Here is a 23,915-nt window from a genome sequence, read left to right as displayed (position 1 = left end):
TAGTTTTTTTTCCCCTACTACTGGGGTTATAGCAATAGTAACCTATTTTGTGATAAAATGAATAATAATAATTCTTGTTTTAAAAAGCTGCAAAACCTGAATCTTCCAGTTGCACCTAGTTCCTTTACAATTTTGTTTGGGGGGAAAAAAATTCTGTTGTCTTGATTTTTCTATTGTATGGAGCAGAATTAGAACTGTTAAACTTCATTTTGCAATTGCAAACGATACCTCAGCGAATTTGGTTTCACTTTGCCTTTGGGTTTGTGGAAAAATCATAACGTGGAATTTCAGTTCACCTCAAAGTTAGAGCTTACATGAAAAGCGATATTTCTCTATATTCAAAACTAAATTAACTTTGTTGTAATAGTCGGGGTAGTTTGGCCTGTCTTTTTGATGTATTGCAAGTGTTCAGGACTCTCATGCCCGGATCACGTGCTGCGTGGAGAAAGCATGAAAGGAGGCATGAAAATGTTAGCTATGAGTTTCTTACTAGAGATGTGTGAAAATGCTGGTTTTTCCTGTGAAACTTGTGCTTCTCTGGCCTGCTCTGGCGTGGGGTGAGAACTTCAGTTGTTGTTATGACTCCATGGCAACTGTGTAATTTAAAGATTTTTATTTATTTTTCAGTAGACCATTAGCAACATCAAAACTTGACAGTTTAAACTGCTGTGGTGTTGTTAATCTGGTTAGGATAAAGGATTACAATTACACTGATAATTGCTTTGTTGGAATAATCTGAAGTTTTGCTTGAATAATTCACAGTTTAGTTGCTTAAATTCCTGCAGGTGTCCTACAGAAGTTATTGTGTGCTCCCCTCATGGGTAGTTTATAAGCACAAATCTTTTCAATGCTTTCTCCAAAGCGGTCGTGTCCTGGTGGGTTCCTGCTGTGGAGATGACCATGTGGAATTCCAATGTTCTAGGGCAGCTGGAGATCCACTTCCTCACTGTAACCCCAGTGAAAGCAGAGCCCACCCATTTTTTGGGGGATTCACCTCCGCACTTGTCTCAGCCTCCTCTTAATTCACACATTAACCTGCTTTGAGTTAAGTGATTCTTTGATTACTTCACCTGCTGATACGTGCTAAAGTGTGATTGCTGTTGCCAGACTGAGTTTGTAACGTGGTAGCTACAACCACTGAGCTCCTCATCCAGCCATCACACTCGTAATCAAGTAGGGTTTTTTCTAATTTGACCTCTGTATGGGATTGCTTTCACTTGTGCTCGGTTGAGTGAGGTTGTCTGTAGTGAAAACAAATTTACTTCATATGTGAAGCCAGATATTTTCAATTCCAGGTGCTACTACAGTCAGAAATTAAGTGATTTAAGAGGTTATTGGTCTGTAACACACACCACACGCCCCAGCAGTATCTATCTCAGCTCTGTTTGTGCTGGTAGTTCCAGCACCCTCAGATCTTCTCCAGCATTGATTCCCCTAAAGACATCTTGCTTTTTAGGTGTCCTGAAGGTAGTCACCTTATAGAGTCACATCAGATTGCTTTTATCCCCTTCCCTTAGTTGCTGTATTACACTGCCCATCACATTGTGCTTCATTTGGGTTTTTTCCTTATGTCTTAAACAGAAGCTGTCACGATGACACGCTCCTTGTGATGGCACAAGGAGCAACATACAGAAGGTGGCCACATATTCAGGCTGAATTTTAGAAGAGAGGTCCTCTCTCCTCCTGTTTGTGGGGAGGATGAAGGGGTGACGTGGAGTTGGGGGAACTCTCATTAGAAAGGCTGTGTACAAAGAAGTACTGAGGTTTTTATGTATATTTGTTTTTACAAAGCCTGTTTAATGCTTAATTAACATTTACTAATGTTTTCTTGTCAACACCAAAATGCATTGTGAGTGCTTTTGAGTATCTGCAGTAATAATGATTTTACAAAGGAACATTCTTTATCTTCAGGATTTACATAGAGAGGTGCTGAGTAAATTAAAAAAAATTATGATAATGGTACTATCTGGTTAGAATTTTTCACACAATAGTTTTAATCAATTTTTCTTTGTCCTTTTATGTTTTTAAGGATATTGTAACATGCATTAATTCCAATTTACTTTTATTATTGAAAAGGTAAAATATGCTATTCATCTCATTCTTTTCCATTTGCTTTTTTTCCCCATCCCACTCCAGTTTTGGCAAGCAGTCTGGAGGAAAACGAGGATGCGAATGTATCATATTGGAGCCTTCAGAAATGATTGTGGTAAGACAGATTTTTTTCAAATGTATTTAAATCTATTGCTGGTTTCAGCAAATTCTTTCTGTTTTATAGCCAAAAGCTTATTGTAAAGTATTCTATAAAATTGCAGCAGAATTGCCTTGATTTCAATTATACCTATGGCTGCTATCGTAACAGCAATAGCTATGTAAATTTAATCTAGATGGGTAAATGATGATGATGATTAGGTCATTCTTTCTAAAATTATGCTTACTTGAGTTTCAAAAGCCTACCAGTTACGGCTGAGTTGAGCGTTCCTGAGTCAGGCAACGACAGACCGCTATCTTGAATATTTTATTTACCCTCCCCAGCCCCTTTTCATTGCTTTTTCTGGGCCATGGCAGCTGGGCTGGGGTTGGGGGAAAGGCCCCCTCACCCCTGCCCTTGCAGTTCCTTACCATGTGAGGGCTTCTAGGTAAGAGGAGAAGAACATGAGTGATGAACCAAACTTGAAGGGTAAGCACAGGAAGGACATGGACCTGTTGGAGCAAGTCCAGAGGAGACCAGGGAGATGCTGGGGGGGCTGGAGCCCCTCTGCTGGGAGGGGGGGCTGAGAGAGTTGGGGGGGTTCAGCCTGGAGAAGAGAAGGCTCCGGGGAGACCTTGGAGCCCCTTCCAGTCCCTCAAGGGGCTCCGGGAGAGATGGGGAGGGACTCTGGATCAGGGAGGGGAGCCCTAGGACAAGGGGAAAGAGTTTTAATAGATTAGAGATTAGAGATTAGGAAGAAATTGGATGGGACTTGGAGCAACCTGGTCTGGTGGGAGGTGTCCCTGCTCCGGGAAGGGGGTGGCACTGGATGGTCTTAAGGTCCCTTCCAACCCAAGCCTTGAACCCCTCCAGGGATGGGGCAGCCACAGCTTCTCTGAGCAACCTGGGCCAGGCTCTCACCACCCTCACACCAAAGACGTTCTTCCCCAGATATTATTCCTGCAGATAAACCTACAACTGGACAATTCTCCTCTGTATCTTAAACCTCTTGAACTTTTTTGTAACTGGCATTAAATTCCACCAAGAATACAGAGATAACTGAAAGAACCTTAAATCCTTTCCTGGAACTTCACTATTTTTTTTCTGTAGGAAGATCAGAGAACTGAAAGTGCAAAGTTGTTTCTTCATTATCTTTATGTTCATGTTTTACAGGCAAATGTAGCTAAAGGTACCATTAACTGACAGTTTTCTAGGTAGGACTTCAAATGGGGTGAGAAAAAAGCATTAGTGTGGTGGCAGGGACCTTGCTAATGAGCTACCCTGACACAAGATGTACTTGAGTTTCATTTTCCTAATTAATTCTTATTAATTTACCCTAACTTTTATTTTCTCTCTCTTTTTTTTTTTTAATTTGCAACATACTAATGAGCTTTAATACATAATGAATATTTATCTTCAAGCAAAAGCATTAGCTGCTTCAGTGTAGTTAAAGAACAGCATCGTTCTCTGCTGCTGACTGGGTTTTTATAAATTTATTTTTTCCCCTCTTCCTCTTTCTTTTTAGAATGTAAATCAGTTTTGTAGCGGGAATCCTCCGGGAGCTGACCCATTTTAAAGGCCATAAAATGTGGTCAACTTAAGTTAATGAGGATAACAGATAGTGTGTGAATGGGCACCCTAGCTCATATTTTTGGAGGCTGAGCAATCTATTGAAATAATAATGGCTCCATTTATCACTTAAGAAAATGGCAAGAATTGCAGGGTATCTCAGTGTTCTGAAGCCTCCTTTCTGTTGTTCTTGGTGCTTTTGTTTTTTTCCTACAGATTTAAGTGTAAGGTTTTGGAAGAGCAGCGTGATATTGGGAGATGGGAAGTATTTCCCTGCTGGCAGGGGCTGCAGCGAGGGACAGAGGACAGTCCCCTGAGCCACCTCCGTTGGCACGGGGCAGCAAGTGCTGCAGCTGAAGCTGTAGGGACATGTTCTGCTACTGCCACTATTCAAGTTTGATCAAAACAACAGCCTCGATTAGAAACCAGCTGTTTTACACGCTGGTCTGGACTTCTTGTTACAGATTGAAAATGGAACAACTGGTCTGGGTTGCCCAGAGAAGCTGTGGCTGCCCCATCCCTGGAGGGGTTCAAGGCCAGGCTGGATGAGGCTTGGAGCAACCTGGTCTGGTGGGAGGTGTCCCTGCCCAGAGCAGGGGGTTGGAATTGGATGGTCTTTAAGGTCCCTTCCAACCCAAACCATTCTATGAAATAATACACAGAACCCTACAGGGCAGTGGTCTCCATCTGACCTGGTGACATGTTGATCACCCTGGTGGCACAGGGGAGCAGCCCTCCTTCCCCAGAGATGCTGAGTTCTTCCATAGAGGTGTTCATCCCACTCGGGGGGTTGGGAGGAGGTTGAATACACTCTCTGCCAGCAGAGATGTTTAGTTTTAACCAGGTGACAGCAGGGCTGAGCCATGAGCAGAGAGAGGTAGCCCTGGCCAGCCTGTCCCATTGCTGTAAATCCTGACCACAACCAGTCTGATGGTCGGCTGGACCCAAAATGCTGATGGTGCCAGTGGCACTAAACTGGAAGCGATGTGGTGTGATGGTCTTTCCTGGGTTTCTGATTTTTGTGGTGTTTTTCTCAGCAGCAGTGGCATTAACTGATGGATGCAGGTGGTCTCAGTTTCTGAGTTCCCACTCTCAGTTGATCATTTTGCCTTTTTGCTAATAAATACAATATATTTATCCTCGCTTCTTAGTTTTTAATTAGAATTGTAGAAGAAAAATAATTTCATCTCACAATGAGTGTTTGTTTTACTTCAGTCTTTAAAAATACCTATTCAGTTTGGGATTTCTTAATAATAAGGGTCGTTAATGTTGGAAGAGTCGATGTCCATCCCCTTTGGAGAGCTCTCGGCGTCCAGCTCGGTCTGTTCTCTGGGAGAGGCTCAACACTTGCTCAAGTTTCTATGATCCCGTAAGAATGAGCACAGAGCAAAAAAAGGAAATAATGCATTTATTGAAGGAGCTCATGTATGGTAGCGCACACATAAAAATGAAAAGTGAAATCAACACAATTTCAGTTATTTATAAAGCTGTGCTCCTGTACTTCTGGAAGCCTTCTCTATAATTAGAGAGCAACATTACTGCTAACTAGAAATCCATATTTTATGCTAGGTGAAGAAGGGCTTCTTTATCCAGTGTCTTAGTATTTTTTTTTTTTATGAGACCAAATGGCCTGTTAAAAAGGATTTTTTTTGGTTATTTTATTTTCTTGTCCTTGGATATTTTTTTTTTGCATCCTTCTACCATCGTGCTTAGAGCAGCTCTGCTCCTTGATGTCTGGTTGATTGTCCCCTGCCTTTGCAGACAGATAGTAAAATTCTCGTGAGAAGTGTGGTTGCTGCTTGCTGGGGGAACTTGGCTTTTCTGCTTTCTTTTTTGACAACACTGTGGTGTGAGGTTCACTCTTCTTTCTTAACTGTTATATCTTTAACCTGTGTTATCAATGTATATTTTTCTCTAGGGAATTAAAACTAATGTACAAGGCAAGCCCAGCTGTTTGCACCTTCCTCTGACCTCAGGCAGACATAGCTGTTTGGAAAAAGCAATGTAGAAAGTAGATGTGAACTTGCTTTTGCGATGGTTTAGATATTTTGGTTACTTTCTTGTTCCTGTCTGTGAAGTTTTTTCTGGTTTTCATTCCTTTCTGCCTTTTATATTTTAATTTTGAGATCTTTTACCCAAGTATGTAAGGGAGGGCTGCGTAAGACCATGTAGAGGTTCTTCTGCTCCAGTACTTAAATTGTACGTTTAGGATTTTGAAGTTTAAATTTAGAAGAGAGAGGGGAAAAAAATTAAAAAGATAGAAATCATTGAGGGCAGTAGAAACTCCTGTACAGTAAATGTGTGGTAGAGAAGCTTCTTGCCTGGCTGCAGCCTCTTTGCCTGCACGTCTGCTCCGCTTCCTGCTGGGAGAGATTTTTCCAAAACATCAAAAGGAAATGGGAAAGGATGGGATTGCTTTTTATAGAAAAAAGGAATTGTAACCAGTGAGATAAAAAGGTTTCATGTTGACTCTTACTAACAAGAGAAATTTACCTGATTTTTTTAATACTCAGTTGCAAATAATATTTAATATCAAGAGATGAATCAAACTCCAGTTATTTCTTCATAATCTGCTGGAAGTGATTGGAAGTCACTCTGCCATAGATGAAGTAGTTATTTACAAAAAGCTGAAATATTTAGAGTTACTCACCTGTAACTGGCAATAAGAAATAAGTTATGTTTTTAAAAATTACACCAAGAAAATAGGATATAATTCAGTGCCTTTACCAGATTGTAAGTACTCCAAAAAATGGTAACATCGTTGTTGAAAACACACTTGAGGTACAGACATGGCTCGTTTTGTGTTGTACAAAACGTGTGGGTGCAGGAGGGTTTCTGCCGGGGAGTGACATTGTGTAGAGGATACGTGTGCCTTTTCTACTTTTTTTTAAAAGAGAAAAAAAAGAACTCTTTCCTGGAAGGAAGCTGTGGCCTCCGGCTCATTGTAATAACGTAGTTCTGAGACCTGCAGCAGCGGTTCTCCGAAACGGCCGCGCTCCTTTTCTCGAGAAAACTTTTAACTGCTCTGAACTTATGGTTGTTCCTTCCTCATGAGCTTAATCCGGCTCCACCGGCTCTCGGTGCTATGGAAGAACTGGATGTTTAACCAGGAGCCTGAACGTGTGTTTCAGGTGGAGAACTCCAAAGACAATGAGGAAAACATCTTGCAGAGAGAGGTGCCGCTCAGGCAGTCCCGGCGGAGGTTTCGGAAGATCAACCAGAGGGGTGAGCGTCAGACCATCACGGACAACGTGGATTCCAGCAGCTACTTGTCGGTGAGTCTTGTTTTCTCTTGGCCCAGCTCCTTGGCATCGTGCCGCTGGCGCCGTTTTGTTCGGTGAGAGAGGCTGGTGAGATGAAATAGGCTGTGTTTCTCATTTTTGAGAGCATTTATTTCTTGTTGGGCAGCAGTACAGTACTTCAGGTTTGACCACCATAAGTGGAAGAGAAGATTCAGGCATGAGTTGGAAAAAAGAGGGTTGCTGGTGAGATGAAATAGGCTGTGTTTCTCACTTTTGAGAGCATTTTTCTCGTGTTGGGCAGCAGTACAGTATTTCAGGTTTGACCACCGTAAGGGGAAGAGAAGATTCAGGCACAAGTTGGAAAAAAAGGGGGTTTTTTTGCTTCAGGAGTTCTCAGTTGAACAGTATAAATAAATCTTACCGTGTTTGCCGGACAGAGAAATGGTCACTTTTGGTTTCTGTTGGGTTTTGTTGGTTTTGCCTGAAATTCTTTCGGTACGGTGTAGGAATTGGTTTTCTTTTTTTTCTTTAATTTGAACTATGGTTTGGAGCAGAGTCAATGACAAAGGCAGTTCAGTGCGGTGCGAACGCTGTCGCACTCGGCCGTGTTTATGGGCTTAAAAATAGCGTCTTGGTAATTCAAGCATCAAAAAGAGTAACGGCAGCTCGTTTGCTGCTCTGAAATAACCTCCCAGACTACAGAAGCTGCGCCGTGTGAAGGCACGTACGGCTGTGGTTTCCAGGCCACAATGCTCTTCTGAAGGTTTTTCTTTGCCATTATTTTGCACATACAAACTTCCTGCTTGGTAGCAGGATGTACGTGTGATCTAGACAAATGATTTCATTGCAAATAATTGCTCTGGATGCTTTGATTTGCTTTGAAAATCAAAGGTTAAAAGAACAGTCCTAACGTTGAAGTGCATGAACCTTGAGTAGTCTTCGTGCACTGGAAAAGAAAAAAATATATTTAATTTCTCCCCGTTTTTTTCCTCATCTTCCTTTTCATCTCCCTGAAAGGTACAAAGCCTTCTCTTGGCTGGTGTACACTTTAAAATAGCTGATGTGTGCAGTTAGATAGAAACTTAAAACATTTCCTCTGTGTAAGAAGAAACTGCTGGGGTTTTTTTTCTGCCTGTTGGTGGCTGGTGGATGGCAGGTGGTGATTTTAGCCACCCCACAGCATCACCATGGCCTGAGCAAGGGGTTACCTCAGTGTTTGTCTTGTAAGCAGAAGAGTTCTCCTTGCTGTGGCCGGAAGAGAATATGCTGCTTAGAGTTCACCATCCCCTGACAGCTTGTTTCAGAACTATACTAATGATTTTATCGTTAGTATCTCATCTGAATTAGTGACTGCCCAAATGAAATAATGGAGAAACAGCCAACGCCGATGGTTCCTGTCCATCTTGAGGGGTGCAGGAGAAGGGGCTCCGGCATCTCTGGGCTAAGAAAGACCATGTCATGTGGCTTCTTGATCAATTTCAGAGGTTTTCAGTGATTGATGCAAGGAGTCGGTGTGGTAACGCTCACAGGACTGTGATTTGATGACAAACTATGTCCTCATTAAATCAACATGAAGAAAAATCCTATTTCTTTGTTACCAACCACAAGGAAAGTGTGTGTGTGTCTGCACATAGAGTTTTCTGTTGCAAATCTGGTGTTTTGCTCAGATTTATGAATACCTATATTTTGATCAGCGTTTGATGGAAGATGGTTTAAACTTCATAAACCAACAGCACGTTCCTAAATCTGCTGTTATGTCAGTTAATTAGGAATATATGAAAAGAGGCACTAAGGTGTTTTCCTGGCTGAGTGCTAAGTGGCAAGGGGTAAACAACCACCCCTCTAGAATAGGATAGAAAAATCTGCAAGCTGTTGGGTTTCCAGGCGTCGGGACTGAAATATCAACCCGTGCTCTGCAGACTGGGAGCTCCTAATTGGGAAGTGTCACACTCCCAGCTCTCGGTGTAACGAGAAGTAATTTGTAGCTCAGCAGATGACTAAGAAATCAAAATGCGATAACCAGCTGCCTGCTTGACAAGGAAATAAAAATCGGGTGCCTGTATTTTTCCATGTTGTGTTATAACGTGAGAAAACAGTGGGTTTTGCTGAGGAATGGTTTGTTCTGTGCCGAGGTTTAACCCCGAACCCCACGAGTCGTCTCCTACGTGGCTCTTGGTTTCCAATGGTCTCGAAAACCAGGTTTTGTCACGGGAACCCACGTGAGAATGGGCAGGGGAAGGAGTTTAGGGGTTTTGAATGAAACTTTTATTTGACAATAACGTTTTTCTGCCAGAGTGGGGGAAGCTGTTGACAAACTCACTGGTAGATTTCCTCTCTGGCCTGATGCTAATGAATAAGCTCAGGGCTGACGTTTCCCTCCCCGGCCAGTCGGGAAATGTTCTCTGACGGAGCCTGATGGACCTTTTGTGAGCCCTGCTCTCCCTGGCACTGCTCTGTGGGGACCTCGGGCATGTCCCACCCCTGTGATGATGTTACAGTACTCAGCCTGACCCGCTTCGAGGCCGTTCTCTGAGACACAGGTAGTTTTCCGCTTTCTAAAGAAAACGTCTTGTTTTATCCCACCTCAAAACTTTCCCTTTCAGGATTAAATGAGAAGATTCCTTGTGTTTGCTTTTAATGGGGATTGCCTAGATAATCTCCTTAAAATGTAAATCTCTGCGCATTAACTATACTGTGATTAGTGTTTATGATTAAGCTTAATCTTTGTTTTTATAAAACATTACCCATTAGGTTGTGACATGAGCTTGCGGCTGCTTCTCACACAGAGCTCCCTGCTGCTTAGTGCTGGAACTCCTCTCGAAATCCCTGTGATTGGCCATGAAATAAAGATTTGTATGCAGATACTTTAATATTTTAAATGATTTACCATCTTTGAAGCTCTTCCTTTCCCTTAAGTAAAAGAGCCTTAGCACTTAATTTGACTCTCTATCTTCAGGACGCTTGACATTCAAATTATTGTGGGAATCTTCAATTTTATTTTTTTTTTCCTCCCCTTGAATGAATTAAAGTTAACAGTGGATTATCTGGTTGGTTTCTTTGGCGAAGGAGTTACTATTTAGACTCCTTCACTACGTTTTTGTGGTTCATGGAGCAATACTGTTTCACAAGAGCACTGCTCTCCTGCAGAATAAGTATTTGAAGTTGGGTTGGTTTTTATTTTTGTGTTGTTTTTCTTCTTCCAGTAAAATTCAGTGAACATATGCTGACAGTGTTCTTCCTTCTCACTCAAACCGAACAGGTTTATGTTTCTGTTTATACCTTCAAAGTGCATAATGATGTGGATTTGTTCTTGCAATACATATGCAGAGTGGTCTGTTGGGCTGGCTCCGGGTGGGTGAACAGCCTGAGGTCCAGCTTCCACCCCCAGGGTGGCCAGGAGCTGTGTCGAGGTCCTGCTGGCACTGGGTTTTCCCTTCCACAGCACATCTTGCCAGCAAGGTCCCAAGGATAAATATATATTTTTGGCGAAACACTTCTCAGATAGTTTTTTCCAGGATGCAGAATAGCCCTGCTGCCCACGGAGCCGTGACGGAGGAGGTGGCTCCATCGTGGTTGGTGACATGCAAGGTGAAGGCCACGGTGGCAGCCCCAGTGGGACACCTGGCTGCCTGAGCATCCCCAGAATGACATGGGCTCTCATCACCCCTGGCCATTTCTGGCTTCTGTTGCCCTTTTCATTTTTGTCACTTAATACCTCTCTGCATCTTGCATGTCACCCCCACAATCACATCCTGACTGGGGGGGAGTGAGGCTGGAGTCACTGGGAGAAACCTCTTCTCAGACTTAATGGCTTAGAAAGAAAGGTGCTGTTGGTGTTAATTATGCCCCCTCTTGCTTCAAAAGGTGTTTGTTGGAGGGATTGCAGATCCCTTTGGCGAAGGAGCTCTCTGTATTGCTGTCTGTAAGGCAGATAAGGATCCAGACAGGAACTGGAGTCGTGCAGCGGCGCATTATCACAGCGCGGATAAACACTTACTCAGCTCTACTTCCAAGTCTCGTTCCCAGTCCGGTAAATAATGCAACCATATTCCTTAATTACGAAAGAAAAAAAGTCATTGTCATCATCTCTGTTCAGCTACGTCCCAGCCGTTGGTGACCGTAAAGCTGGTGCTGACAGAACTCCAGCCCAACTGACAACAGATGACTTAATATGTTAATATTTTCAGGAAAAAAATATTTAATGGTAGTTCTGGTGCTTTATAAAAGTTAAATTGCTTTTTTTTTATCTCGGATCAAGTGATCAGAAAGTAAATGGTTCAAGTATTTATCTTCACAATTAAAAAATGAAACCTGAAGTAGTAAGTTTTGCATTTATGTTTCTTGCAGTGATCAAAACCAGACGGGGGTTAGCAATCTGATACAAATTTCTACGTGACCCTCAAACCTGTAGACTCAAATCTTTTTTCGTTTGTATAAGATTTTTCTGATTTATTGGCTATATACATTTTTGACAGTTCTTTTCTCTGATTTTTTTTTTTTAAATGAAGAATTTTATAGTGCAAGTTCAATGCAATGCATATTTCTATGGAGTTGTGACAACATTTTGAATTTTTTCAATTGTTGGTTCACGGTAGAACAGGATAAAGAACTGGGTACCAAACTTCAGTAGTAATTCCCTTTCTTAGAGATGCAAATTTCCTTTTTTTTTTTTCTTTTTTAAACTCTTGTAAGAGGATGATGAGGTTTAAAAGATTTATTATAATATTAAGTTTTATGGACAGTTTCTTAAGACTCGCATCATGTACAAATTTTCCTGGAGCCTTGTAGGAGCATTTATCTTCAGAGCAGTCTGTCACTGAGGACTGCTTGAGTGGCAAGTTTCTTGTTCTTTGATCATTACTTAATGTAATCCTGTCAGGGGCTGAGTTAAGGCAGGGAATCTCACAATTGTAGGAAGTTAAGGCACATTTCGATATGTACTTGGATCAAACCCATTAAGGTTCTTTACCATTACTAATCCTTTCCTTTTTAAATGCTATAAAATGCTATGGGTCTTTTATAATCTATTTTTAACTGCCAGGTAAATTTGCTGAAATGGTACCTATTATTGATCTAAACCAACTAATAGAGTGTGTCTCCAGCGGCCTTTTGTTAAACTTGGACACAGCATCGTCTGGCGTCTGTTTATTGGGAATATCAGTTAATTTTAATGAGGTTGTGGCTGGACTGAGAGTGGCTAAAATCACTTGGTCTTCAGCTGGAGGAGGGTTCTCTTTGCTGCTCACTGCTTTTTCATGTGTTTACATCCACGCTTCCTCTTTTTGACACTTTTTTAAAAAATGCTTGACGGGATTTTAGCCCTATGAACTGACGAATCAGAAGAAAATGTGGGTCTTGCTGAAATCCAGGCGTCTTGCTGTGTGCTTTGTGGGTACGGACGTTGCCGTCACCTGTAGCGTTCTGGAGGTGTTGTGTGATGCAAAGAGGTAATGTGAGGGGTTTGTTTTTTCCTGAGGCTGTTTTTATAAGACGAGGTATTTCTCTGTTTTCATCTCCATCTTAAATGTGGCATTTCCGAGGTCTTGTGGCACTTGCAGGACATGTGTGTGTAGGACCCCCATGAGCCGGGCTGCCTGGGCAGGACAGGTCACTTAGAATCATGGAATGATGGAATGGTTTGGGTTGGAAGGGACCTTAAAGACCATCCAGTTCCAACCCCCTGCCCTGGGCAGGGACACCTCCCACCAGAGCAGGTTGCTCCAAGCCCCCTCCAACCTGCCCTTGAACCCCTCCAGGGATGGGGCAGCCACAGCTTCTCTGGGCAACCTGGGCCAGGCTCTCACCACCCTCACACCAAAGGATTTTCTCCCGAGATCTCATCTCAATCTCCCCTCTTTCAGTTTAAAATCCTCCTCCTAGGGCTCCCCTCCCTCATCCAGAGTCCCTCCCCATCTATCCTGGAGCCCCTTGAGGGACTGGAAGGGGCTCCAAGGTCTCCCCGGAGCCTTCTCTTCTCCAGGCTGAACCCCCCCAACTCTCTCAGCCTGTCTGCCTGTGTGCAGCTTTCTTGAACTCCTGCCATTTTACTTGTTTTTCTTGCTTCTGTCATCAAAAAGAAGCTGCCTCTGCAGCACGTTCACTTCCTGAGCAGACGGGTTTTGTTGTGACCTGACAGAAGGGACCCGGTCGCGGCACCGAGGGCTGGAGGAGAGGAGGGGAATGCACCTGGCTGGAGTCCCCCAGCTTTCTGGAAATGAAAATTACTGTCAGACTGGTCTTTGGGGGTGGGGAAAAAAGTGCTGTGGGTGACGTAGGAGCTGTGTGAAGTAATGATGGTGTTGGAGGTGGCCACATCCAGCGTGGGAACCCACGCTCGACACCCCCAGCTCGCCCAGACACCGGCCCCGGGGCATTTCCCTTCGCTTTCGTCAGGGAGGGGAAAATTGCCAAATGCACCTTTGCTCATACTTTATTTTATGTATTGATTGTGTCTGCTTGTTTTCGTCAGGCGGTGTTGCTGTCAGGGGCTCCTGGAAAATCTGTTGCTGGTTATGATGGTCATTAACAAAAGGCCAGTCCTCGGTGTGCTGGGCATTGAAGTTGTAGGGATTTCCAGAGAGCACTGGTGCTTCCCAGTCCAATTAACGAGGGGCTGCAGTGTCCAAAGAGTGATGATCTGGCTCGGCTGCTCACCAAAGGAGAAAATACTGCCCTTTGGTTAAATTCTGTATTTTTCAAATTAAAAATCTATTTCCTAAAAATAGCAACATATGCAACATGTAAACCCCAGTTCATCCAAAATGAAAGTGATTGTATTTATTTAGAGCTTATATCCAAGAAGTTACAGACTTGATGAGCAGATGATATATCAACTGTGAACTGAGAAACCACCTCAGTTGGGAGGTGACATGTGCAGCTGTTTAACAGCCTTTAACGGTGATGCACAAATGAAACTACATCAAACTGAAACTAGGGAGGGTTTATTTTAAGCGAGCACCTGTATTGACTCAGATCTGGCTGCGGGGAGTAGCGTCCAGCCCTTCCCATTGCCCATGGTGGTGGGTGATAGAGCCATGGTGGGATGAAGCATCTTTTTGCTGCAGGATGGACAGACAGTGTCCTGACCAGGGGTTATGGGAGCTGCACCATGGGGCTGCTACTTCTCTATAGAATCATAGAGTAGATTGGGTTGGAAAGGACCTTAAAGATCTAGCTCCAACCCATCAGACCAGGTTGCTCCAAGCCCCATCCAGCCTGGCCTTGAACCCCTCCAGGGATGGGGCAGCCACAGCTTCTCCGGGCAACCTGGGCCAGGCTCTCACCACCCTCACACCAAAGAAGTTGGTTGGGAACTGGGGTGATGGTTGTCCCCAAGATGCCAGTATGGTCCCTGCAGCAGGTTTGAGCGTTGCCTTCCCCTTGCTCAGCAGAACCCCACTTCTCTGCCTGATAATTCCAGAAAAACTTGTGGATATTTTTTACACTTATTTCCTACTTGCTGTCCAAACACATCAGTGTTTTCCCACTTTTACCAGGAATCCTGGAACTGTTTGGAAACGGCTCCTGAAGCCTCCCCACCCCTTTAACTGGGATGAACTGGAGAGTTGTCAGACCTTGACCTAAGCTGGTGCTGGCAGTGAGGTGGGAGGGATGTACAGTCCATGGCAGCTTGTGGCAGAAGAACATCTCAAAAATTCTAGGTATTTTGCAAACTGACATGCTCAAGAAGTAAAAATTCAGGTGATTATTAATGTGCTCTCTGCGCTGTAATCAGTTATCCCTTTCTTCCTCCTCCTCCCGCTATGCAGACAAATTTACACCGTGGTAGAAATTAACTCAGTTGCCTGGAAGATGCCTGAGAAAATATTTTATTTGGCATGTTCAGAGTGTTAATCTCTGTTTTGATGGACCCTAAGGGGTTGGGTGGCAGTTCCAAAGTCATTAATTCTTTATAAGCAACCTCTTATGCAAACTAGACGGAGAATGATGTGTAAGGGTTGTACCCACTGCTCGCAATTGTGTCGTGTAATTGGGGTGGTTAATGGTAAAAAGCAGAGCTCTGCACCCGAGAAAGCCATTGCAGGCTTTTGGGGGGGCCTTTTGTGTACGAGTTGCAGTTCTTTGTCAGATTCTTCTTTTTAACATTATTGTTTCAGTTGTTGGAAAGGACATATTGAGTGACTTCTTGTAGGAAACCGGCAGGGTGGTAGCCAGCAAGCTGATCCCTGCCTGCAGGGGGGTGGTAGCACCCATGGATCTGGTTTTATTTCCTATTTCCTGCCTTTCCATCTGGGCTGTTTGTGTTCAATATGCTCTTCTGAAGGGTAGCAGCCTCCTTGTGTTCTCATTTGTGGCAGCTCAACCTTTCCCTGAGGTTTAGGTTCATTGGGACTTAGAAGTGGTTGCGGGAAGGGTCCTTTTGTATTTCAGCCTGGAGAGTTCTTAGAGCTGTTGGGTCGAACATCACATAACACTAAAGACTTCTTTAAAAGGTTGTGATGGTGTCTTCGGCTTTGTATTCATGTTAAAACACTTTTCTAATTTAAAATATGGTAATTCACATCAACTCAGCCCTGTTCTTCAGAAACCTTCTGGACCAAGTCAAGGACTGAGAATATCCCGAGCAATTTTCAGTTAAAATCACCATTGGAAAATGTCAGTGCATGATGCAAGCATTTGGATGCCCTGTTTTCCTTGAAAATCTTGGCATGAAAACCACTGTCTGTACCAGAGAATAGCTAGAAGATCTTTGGTTTTGGCATAGAACTGATTGCTATCTAATGACATTTAACAGCATTTGTAATTTTGCATTTGAGATGTGGAAACTTTCCTAATGGGGTTATATTTGACAGATGAAATACTTGAAATAGTTGATTAAATGAAGTCTCTGGCTAAACGGGACGATCGTTGGAGCTTAATTCCTTGTTGATACTTGGTTCTTGCAAGTCTGAGTTGCTTTCTGTTGCTGAGTATTAGAATTTTGTGTTTTATGTGATTAAGTTTTTGTTTGAGGTAACGTAGCCACAGTGCTTCTATTGTCTTTATGATTTTGATTTTTGTTTCCTTTAAAATTAGGTTAATGTTGTGGTTTGTCAGCTTGGAGCATAGCTGTGACGTGGCCCATCCCTTCTTTTATCTAGTTTTCTAACATCGGTTTCTCAGACCGGGTGGTGGAGGGAGGGGACCCCGAATGATGCCGGGGGAAAATTGTAAATAACATGTTTGGCTTTGCATTTTAACAGCAATAAGGGTTGGATATTACCAGAAAATGAGAAGGTTTGCCCAGAGAAGCTGTGGCTGCCCCATCCCTGGACGGGTTGAAGGGCAGGTTGGAGGGGGCTTGGTGCAACCTGGGCTGGTGGGAGGTGTCCCTGCCCAGGGCAGGGGGTTGGAACTTGATGATCTCTAAGGTCTCTTCCAACCCAAACCATCCTGTGATTCCATGATGATGGCCCTTCAACACTTCATCCCCTGAGGGAAGCCCTGCAGAGCTGCTCTAGGACTGGGCTGAGCTTCCCCCAACGTGGTGGATTTGGGGATCTGTGTGTCCTGCTGTGGCCATTCTCCTGGGAAACCCCTCGGGGGCACTTACCCCTGTGTCCCCTCTTCACACTCAGGTTGTGCCGGGGTCCAGGGACAGCCAAGGTCCCTGTGCCTGAGCCCTGGCACGTCTGTTGGTGTAGAGCTCTGTGTATAGAAAAGCAGCCAAGGTGCCTCCAGACACGGGGCTGTTCTGGAGGGGAAAAACCTGCTCATGAGATGTCACGCCAGGGCTGCTGCTCGTGTCACATACACTCTCCGAGCTGGATGCTCTGGCCACTAATAAATGAGAGTTGACTGTTCACAATCATCTTTCCTTAGAGAGGAATCTTGAAATTTGGTAGAATGAGTCAGATCCCTTCCCCCCTTCCTGCTTTCAGGCTTCCAGTTTGGTGTTAATCCTCCAGAAAAATGACAGAAGAAATATTGGAAGTGGCATTTTAATGATTTTTAACCTCATCTGTGGAGTTAATGTGTTATTCTCAAGGTCATTTAATCAGAGGCCTCTTTCCTTTGCGAGGTGCTCTGGTACCTTCTGTTCCAAAGAGTCTGAATCTGTTTTGGCTTGAGATTCGGTTCTTATAAGGTAGAAAAAGTGATGCTTTTGTATTGGCTTTTGTACCAACTTTCTGGGGCTGAAAATGAATCTATCAGTCGGTGGGCTTCAGGGTTTCCAAACATGAAGCTCCAGCTGGTTTCCCGGGTGGGTGGCAGCTGGGGAAATTCCAGCCAGGTCCGTGTTGGGGTTGGGCTGGGATTGCAGCTTTGAGATGAGATCAAGGGTACGTTTCACCGAGCAGATTTCTCAAGGTGTGTGGGAAATGTTGCTGTGGGATCTGAGAGATTTCACCCTTTCAGTCTCCCTGGGTGGACTCGGTCCCACAAACTGCCCCTTCTTGGGAGCGTTGCCCCTCCTTCTCCTCAGCAGGGATTTTGGGGGTTGCCCACCTTTCCCAAACTTCCCCGCCCCTTGCCGAAATGAGGTGTCAGGAAGGAAGGGAGGAGCCTGAGATGAATCATCTCGGTTCAAACCGTAGAAATGAACTTTTTTTTTTCTGTTTTGAATCTGTAGCAGAGGGGGTCTCCCCCCCCTTTCCCCCCCACCTCCCCGGGTGCTGGCGTTCTCCCCCCTTGCCATGCGGATCGTGCTGCCCCCCGGCTCCGCAGGGAGCACACACCGACAGACACAGATCTGAGGGAGAGGGCTCTCGTCTAGAAACGTATTTAAAAAAGTCTTAGAAACCGTATAAATCTAAATCACTACAAATAGGAGATGACCTTTCCCTGCTTAAAAAAAAAAAGAAAAGATGGTTGGGGCAGCGCGAAAGCGATGGAGAAATTGAATCCATGTTGCCTTTTTATTGTTCCTTCTGTATGGCTGGTGCTATATTTAGAAGCTGACATCACTTCGGGGATGATGACAGTCTCTGCCCTCCCTCTCCCCCTCCTCCCATCCCTCCCTCCCTCCCTCCCTCCCTTAGGATGGAGCATGTTTTCATACGACTTAGGAGTCCTACGGATCTTTGGGTAGGATTTTTCCGCAGCCTGTTAGGAAAGCGATGTGTGTTAAGGATGCGATGGCACCCTGGAATGTCACCCTGAAGGGGAACAGGAGCTCCTGGTGCTGCTTTCCCTGCCTCCCCTTCTTAAAAGGGCCAGAAACAGGGTGGACAGTTACATTTTTCTCTATTTTCCTTATTTTTCCTTTAAATGGGAATTTCTGAGAAGCCCTAACGAAGGTCTAACCTTGCCATGACAGTGCAGTGATTGATTTAAGATTGATTTAAGGGGGGACAGGGGAGCAGTGTGACAGTGGCACTGAAGGGACCAGGGCATCACATCCAGCTCCGCATCCCACACTCCACGCTCCCCATCGCTTTCCCTTCCAGGGGGATTTAAACTACTCAAAGATACTGAAATAACCTCTGAAATAACCTGCGGTGTTTGGCAATTCCCGCTCGCAAAACTGAATTAAGGCTGAATTATTTTAGCCTGGAACATCTTTGCCCGAGTGTGTGCAGTGAGGGATGATTTCCAGGCAGCTGGTCCCTTCCCCAGTCCCGGGGTGGGGGGGATGCTGCTGCCTTTGCTGTGCTCGAAATGGGGGGAGAAAATTGGGGTACCTGCCCGGAGCTGAGCACGGCTGCGGGGGACGTGGCAGGGGACAATGTGCCAGTGGCCACCTGGCTCCGAGGACAAAAGGACAGAAGTCTGCAAGCCCCTGGGCTCGTGGCCATGCTGGCGGCTGCTGCCATTGCTGCCAGTGCCATGATGGCTCGGGGACGGGCTCTTCTCCCTCGCATGGATGGGGAACAGGCAGCGCTGCGTGACCGGACCTGCTGCTGCCAGGAGCTTCTCAGAACTTCACTTTGCCGTGGCTTTAAATCACAGGAAGCTCTAACCCTGCTTTTAAATGATGACATTTTTTTTATCCTTTTAAAAACATCCCATTTTTCAGTGACTTGCTCTTGTTAGACAATCAGAACATGCAGATTTATTAAACAGCCGGGAGGATCCAAATAGTATTCTGGGAGGATAAAGGGAATATAATGCATAAAAATGTATGGAGTGGTATTTCAAGCCTGGAGAGAAATCAGTCTTAAGGCACAAAGACCACCTTTTATTCAGAAATCTTGGACTGAAGGATTTCTTTTTCCTTAAGATTCTCTGAAAACTTGGAATCTGGCTTAAAATGAGACCAGCAATTTACTGTTTGTGATTCTGCCCGATGCTGCAGTTCTACACAAGTGTTTCAATGGTGATGGCTGGGGAGCAGCCTTTGTATGGCTCTTTTTTAAATTTATTTTTCATTTCTGAGTCTCTTTGGTATCGAGATTTGTCCTTAAACAGACGATTTATAAAAACTTACAGCATCGTGCTGCAGGGAGCTGGGGCTGCAGAAACGCATGCGTTAGAAGAAAAAAAAAAAAAAAATTAAAAAAAAATTAAAAAAATAAAAAAAGCCCCAGAAATGGGGGGGAGGGAGGAGGAAGGGATGCCCCAAAAGCTGGGGATGTGGAAGTAGGTCAGGTTTTCCCCCCGCCCGGGGCGGGCAGGGCTGCGCAGCGCTGGCTGCAGCCCCCCGGGACCCCCGCGCCGCGCTCATTGGCGGCCCGGCCGCAGCGATGATGTCATCTCCACTTAAAGGCAAAAAAAACTAGAAGGAAATAGAATTTTTGTTCCCATTCTATGGAGCTGGTGTTTTTACAGCCCTTGTAAATACACGGCGGCCGGCTCCCAAAATCTGCAGCGGGTTGGAATTCCCGCATGGAGCAGGGGGGTTTAAAAGGCAGAGGAGCCTCCCCCCTCCCTGGGCTGGGGTCTGTGCGGAGAAAGAGGTTTCCTTTAGGCAGGGAGGGGGGGTTTGCTTTCCTCCTCCGTCTAAATGATGCTGCTGAGAACTGGAAAGCAAGTAGCCCCTGCATAAAAGGACCTGGCTGCTCCCCGCTGCTGGAGGCTTGGCAGCGTGGCAGGGTATTAGATATTTAAGATGCTTCTGGATACGATATTTAGTGAATTATTTCCAAAAGATGCAGTCCAGGCGTGGGGAAGGTGATGCTGACATCCCTACCCCATTGTTCAGCGGCGGAGGAACAGTCAAAGAAGCAGCTCTTTCTATGGCCGGTGCGGTGCATTTGAAAAATCTGAAGTAATCCTCTAAAATTCTTTCTTTCAGCTTTTAAAAGGCAAATAGACTTTGAGTGCGCAGATATTGCAAGTGCAGGAGTGAAGTTTGGTTTTCCTTCTGTGTTTAAATACAAATTAAACCCAGTGATATTTATGAAGCCTGGTTGCATCTGTTATTATTCTCATTGTCTGATAGAGGTTAAGTAAATTCAGACCTCAATACCATTTTATTTTTTTTTTAAAACAGTTTTGGAAAGTGCTAGGGGAAGGTTTTTTTTTTCCTTAGTTAAGGTGCAGCTCCCGTCATAACTTGGGTTATACGCCAGGAAAAATTCCACTTCTGGATGTCTGCTGGAAGGAGCCTGTGGTTGGAGATGGGATGGGGTGTCCTATTGGTGCAACTTGGCTTCCAAAATGTAGGAGTCGTCTTCTGCGTGCCCCTGGGCCCAGTAGATGAAAAAGAGCTTTCTATGGATTGCCTCAAACCGCCCGATAAGCAAACAAACAGGAAAAAAAGGGATTTTTGGCCCTTGCTGCCACCAGGCCGCTCTTGGAGGCTCCTCTTTGGCACGGGAGGTATCACCATCGAGGGCTGGTTTGGTTTTGGAGAACCATCCTCTGATACAGCCTGGGAGTAATGAGATCTATGGCGATGGAAATACCTTCCAAAGAGAGGAAGACGCAAACAGTGAGTGCCCCTTCTTGCAGATGAAGTCAATGATCCAGAGCAGTAAATAATGGCTTTAACGGAGCCAGCACCCTCGGTCCCCTCCCTTCTCCTGCGGCAGCACAAGTCATTTTGCCTTCTAGGAATTGAAAGCATCGTGGCGGTCCCAGCTCAAAGGTGGGGGATCTCGGAGGTGCTTCCTCGGAGCAGCTCTCCAGCAGCCTGGGCTGCAGTCCAAGACACAGGGCTGCTTGCAAATATTTCAGGTTTTAGTTGCAAAAAAAACCCCAACAGATATTATAAAACTAAATTGCCTCCTGCAGATTGAAGGCATTTTGGGGTAGAAAAAGAACTCGGGGTGTGGGGGGGGGAACCACGCCCAGCAAAACTTTTGACATGGTTTCAAACCATTAAAATGATAACTATGGATATCACCTTTCCATAAGAAAATTTCCTTTTCTTTCTAGACAGGAATCGCCTAATGAGTGTATAGGATGAGATAAAAATGTTGAAGCTCTTGTGTGACACACAGACATGAAAGTAGAAATTATTTTATTGTGAGCTGATTCTGGGTGTATCTGTGTGTGCAGGGGAATCTCTGCAGATCTTTATTTTACCGATTGCTAAATTCGCATGTGAAGATGAGAAATAATCCACCTAAATGCTATCGAAAGTGCTAGTAGATACATAAGATTAATTTTAAAAAAAAAAAAAGATTTAGAAAAAGAAAAATGTCTGGAGTTAGAGTATATGCATTAATAGATGCTAAAATGATATAAAATATAATGTGTTGTGCTGAGCAGTTGTTATCCCGATCGGTGTGTTTATATTAGGTCAATAAAGATGCTCTGTTGGCTGCATCTGCAGATACAGTGGCCAATTGATCTAATGCAGTTTCTAAAGGCTTTCTATCCAGGTGATGTCATCCTTTTAGCTCGGGTCCCCTCCCACTCTCTTTCCTCCTTATTAGATATTTCATCTTGCTGCGGAGCATCCAATCGATGGGAGCTTCTCCTGAGGGAGCTGCTGAGAAGCCAGCAAAGATAGTAGGAATTAGGACTCTGGCAGCCGGTCTCGCCGTGGCCATGGACGGACTGGTTGGTCGTGCATTACAGAAAGGTTTTAATTGGGAAAGCTAGGCGTGGATTAACCGGTGTCTGCCTGATGCATTAGAATACTAAGCAACACTGCAGAGTTGTAAACTGCATTAAAAAGAGAAGGAAGGGGTGGGGGGTGGGGGGGGGGCTTGCAAAAGAGAATAGGGTTTGTATTGCAGAGGCTTTTAATACATTCCACGGTGCAAACCTGTTAGAGCACGGATCCTGGAGCTACAATCCGGACACTAATTCCATTTTTTGCGGTTACGCCGGACGAGAGTATAAAGAAGAAACTTTAATATCCAGGGTGTGGGATTCCTGAATCGCCTGAGATGCTGAAGAGCCTTTGCAGAATTTCATCTACGATACGAAGGTGAAGTTTCCGAAAAGTGGACCCGAAGATAAGCCACTCGTAAATGCATTTTAGTGAAGAGAAAAAAAGGAATTTGAAGAATTTATATCTCACCTCTTAATGTATTGTTGCTTTAACCTGCAGTTCTAATCCATTGCAGAATTGATTCCGTTTTAGCAGCACTTTTTTGGGTGCCTGCCTCTCGCCCGGGGGAACGGATGGATATTTGTATTTGAAAAGCTAGGAAACATTTTTGATTTGAATTTATGTGCTTGTTAAAACTGGAACATTTTTCTAGGAATTGCTGCTGCTGCTGCTAACTCCCTGCAATACTGAAAACTCCTCAGACACAGTGAAAGCTGTAATCGAATTCAGTGTGAAATTCAAGCCTGAGAAGTTGCCTAAATGTACATTTGCTGCTTTGGTTTATGATTTTTAAAGAGAATCCAGAAGGGATTTTACTCCGTATTTTTCTTCCGTGGCTTTTATTTGAGAAAGGAAACTTTTTTTTCCCACCCCCAGCCTAAGAAATGGCTTTTCTTGTTCGATGTTATGCCAACTGCCTGCAACCCTGGGCCTCCAAAGTAAGTAGGATTTTTGTCTGTGCTGTGTTTTTTGTGACACGTATTGACAACGGTGCTGCCACTGGAGTGTCACCTCTCCCAGCCCGGGGGCTGCTCCTGTGGCATCGCTTCCAAACGGGGAGGAGGTGGGGGGGACACCTTGAAATCTTGGAATTGTTGGATAGACAAATAGCTTACAATCATCCAGAAGTATTAAAAAAAAATGCTATTTGCTTCTGAGAAGTGTAAAGTTTGCTTTTTAGCCTATAAACATGAAGCAAGTATTATTGAAGTGTGACATTTTAATGACTGCTTGCATTTTTTTTTTTTTTTTTTGCTAACTTGGCCATACTGGTTTCCAGACCCAGGGATGCTCTGGTTTTCGAGCTGTAGGAGGCTGTACTGCTTCGTTCCTTTGTGCAGCGCTGTGGAATTGGTTAATTATTTAGCCCAACTATGTAATTACAATTAGCTTTAAAGGACACATGTTATCTTGTGTGCCTGAAGGTGCAGTATTTCTGTGAAACTGGGGAGGGAGGGGTGTTTGTTTTAAAGGAGGTAATGAAATCTAGAACGTTCGGGCAAAGCCACCTTGATTATTGAGATAAAAACCTTTAATGAAATTAGAAAAATACACTGTTTGTCAGACTCTTACTCTTTGGTGTGCTCGGACAGAAAATTAGCCGAGTTGTTGGTATTTTATTAATGCTACTGCCAAGAATTAGTCACCTAAGACTGAGGTGACTTATAAAGCTGAGGCCAGGCGTATAAACATGATTATTTATTACAATTTTGTGTTTATAGTGCAGCTCATACAGGCGAGAATAAAGATTGTGCAACTTTCTTCTTGTGTGCGAGAGGGAGGTTTGGAGACAGTGAGCAAAACCCGACATCGTGAGACAGGGATTGACTTTGGAGCAAGAAATTTGCTCTTGGGTCCCAAAAAGTTGAGAGTCTACATGAGGTGATGGTGTGGGGAGGCACAAGGCGGGGAATGGGATGCAGCTGGGTGCATGGGGTCCTTGTGCAGGGTGGGTTTCCCTCTTTGGTTTTTTAGTCTGGTAAAATGGAATTGGAAGCTCAGGGTGTCTGGGGGCGAAAGTGCTGGG

At 44.3% G+C, this 23,915-nt stretch overlaps 1 protein-coding gene across 2 annotated transcripts in view; it reads left to right on the top strand.

Moving 5' to 3' along the window:
* The window catches only part of RAPGEF6 (Rap guanine nucleotide exchange factor 6), a 130,851-nt gene that overhangs the window by 41,890 nt on the left and 65,046 nt on the right, over window positions 1-23,915 (top strand). For both annotated transcript variants that reach the window (XM_014948103.1, XM_014948102.1), the window contains exons 5-6: window positions 2,137-2,206; window positions 6,889-7,032. In XM_014948103.1, coding sequence (XP_014803589.1) covers window positions 2,137-2,206; window positions 6,889-7,032 — 214 coding nt within the window. The remainder of the gene's footprint in view (window positions 1-2,136; window positions 2,207-6,888; window positions 7,033-23,915) is intronic.

This window comes from Calidris pugnax, unplaced genomic scaffold (genome assembly GCF_001431845.1).
Source record: "Calidris pugnax isolate Ruff unplaced genomic scaffold, ASM143184v1 scaffold27, whole genome shotgun sequence".
NCBI lineage: Eukaryota > Metazoa > Chordata > Aves > Charadriiformes > Scolopacidae > Calidris > Calidris pugnax.
The sequence above is the reverse complement of the archived record's forward strand: the minus strand, read 5'-3'. Positions and strand labels throughout refer to the sequence as shown.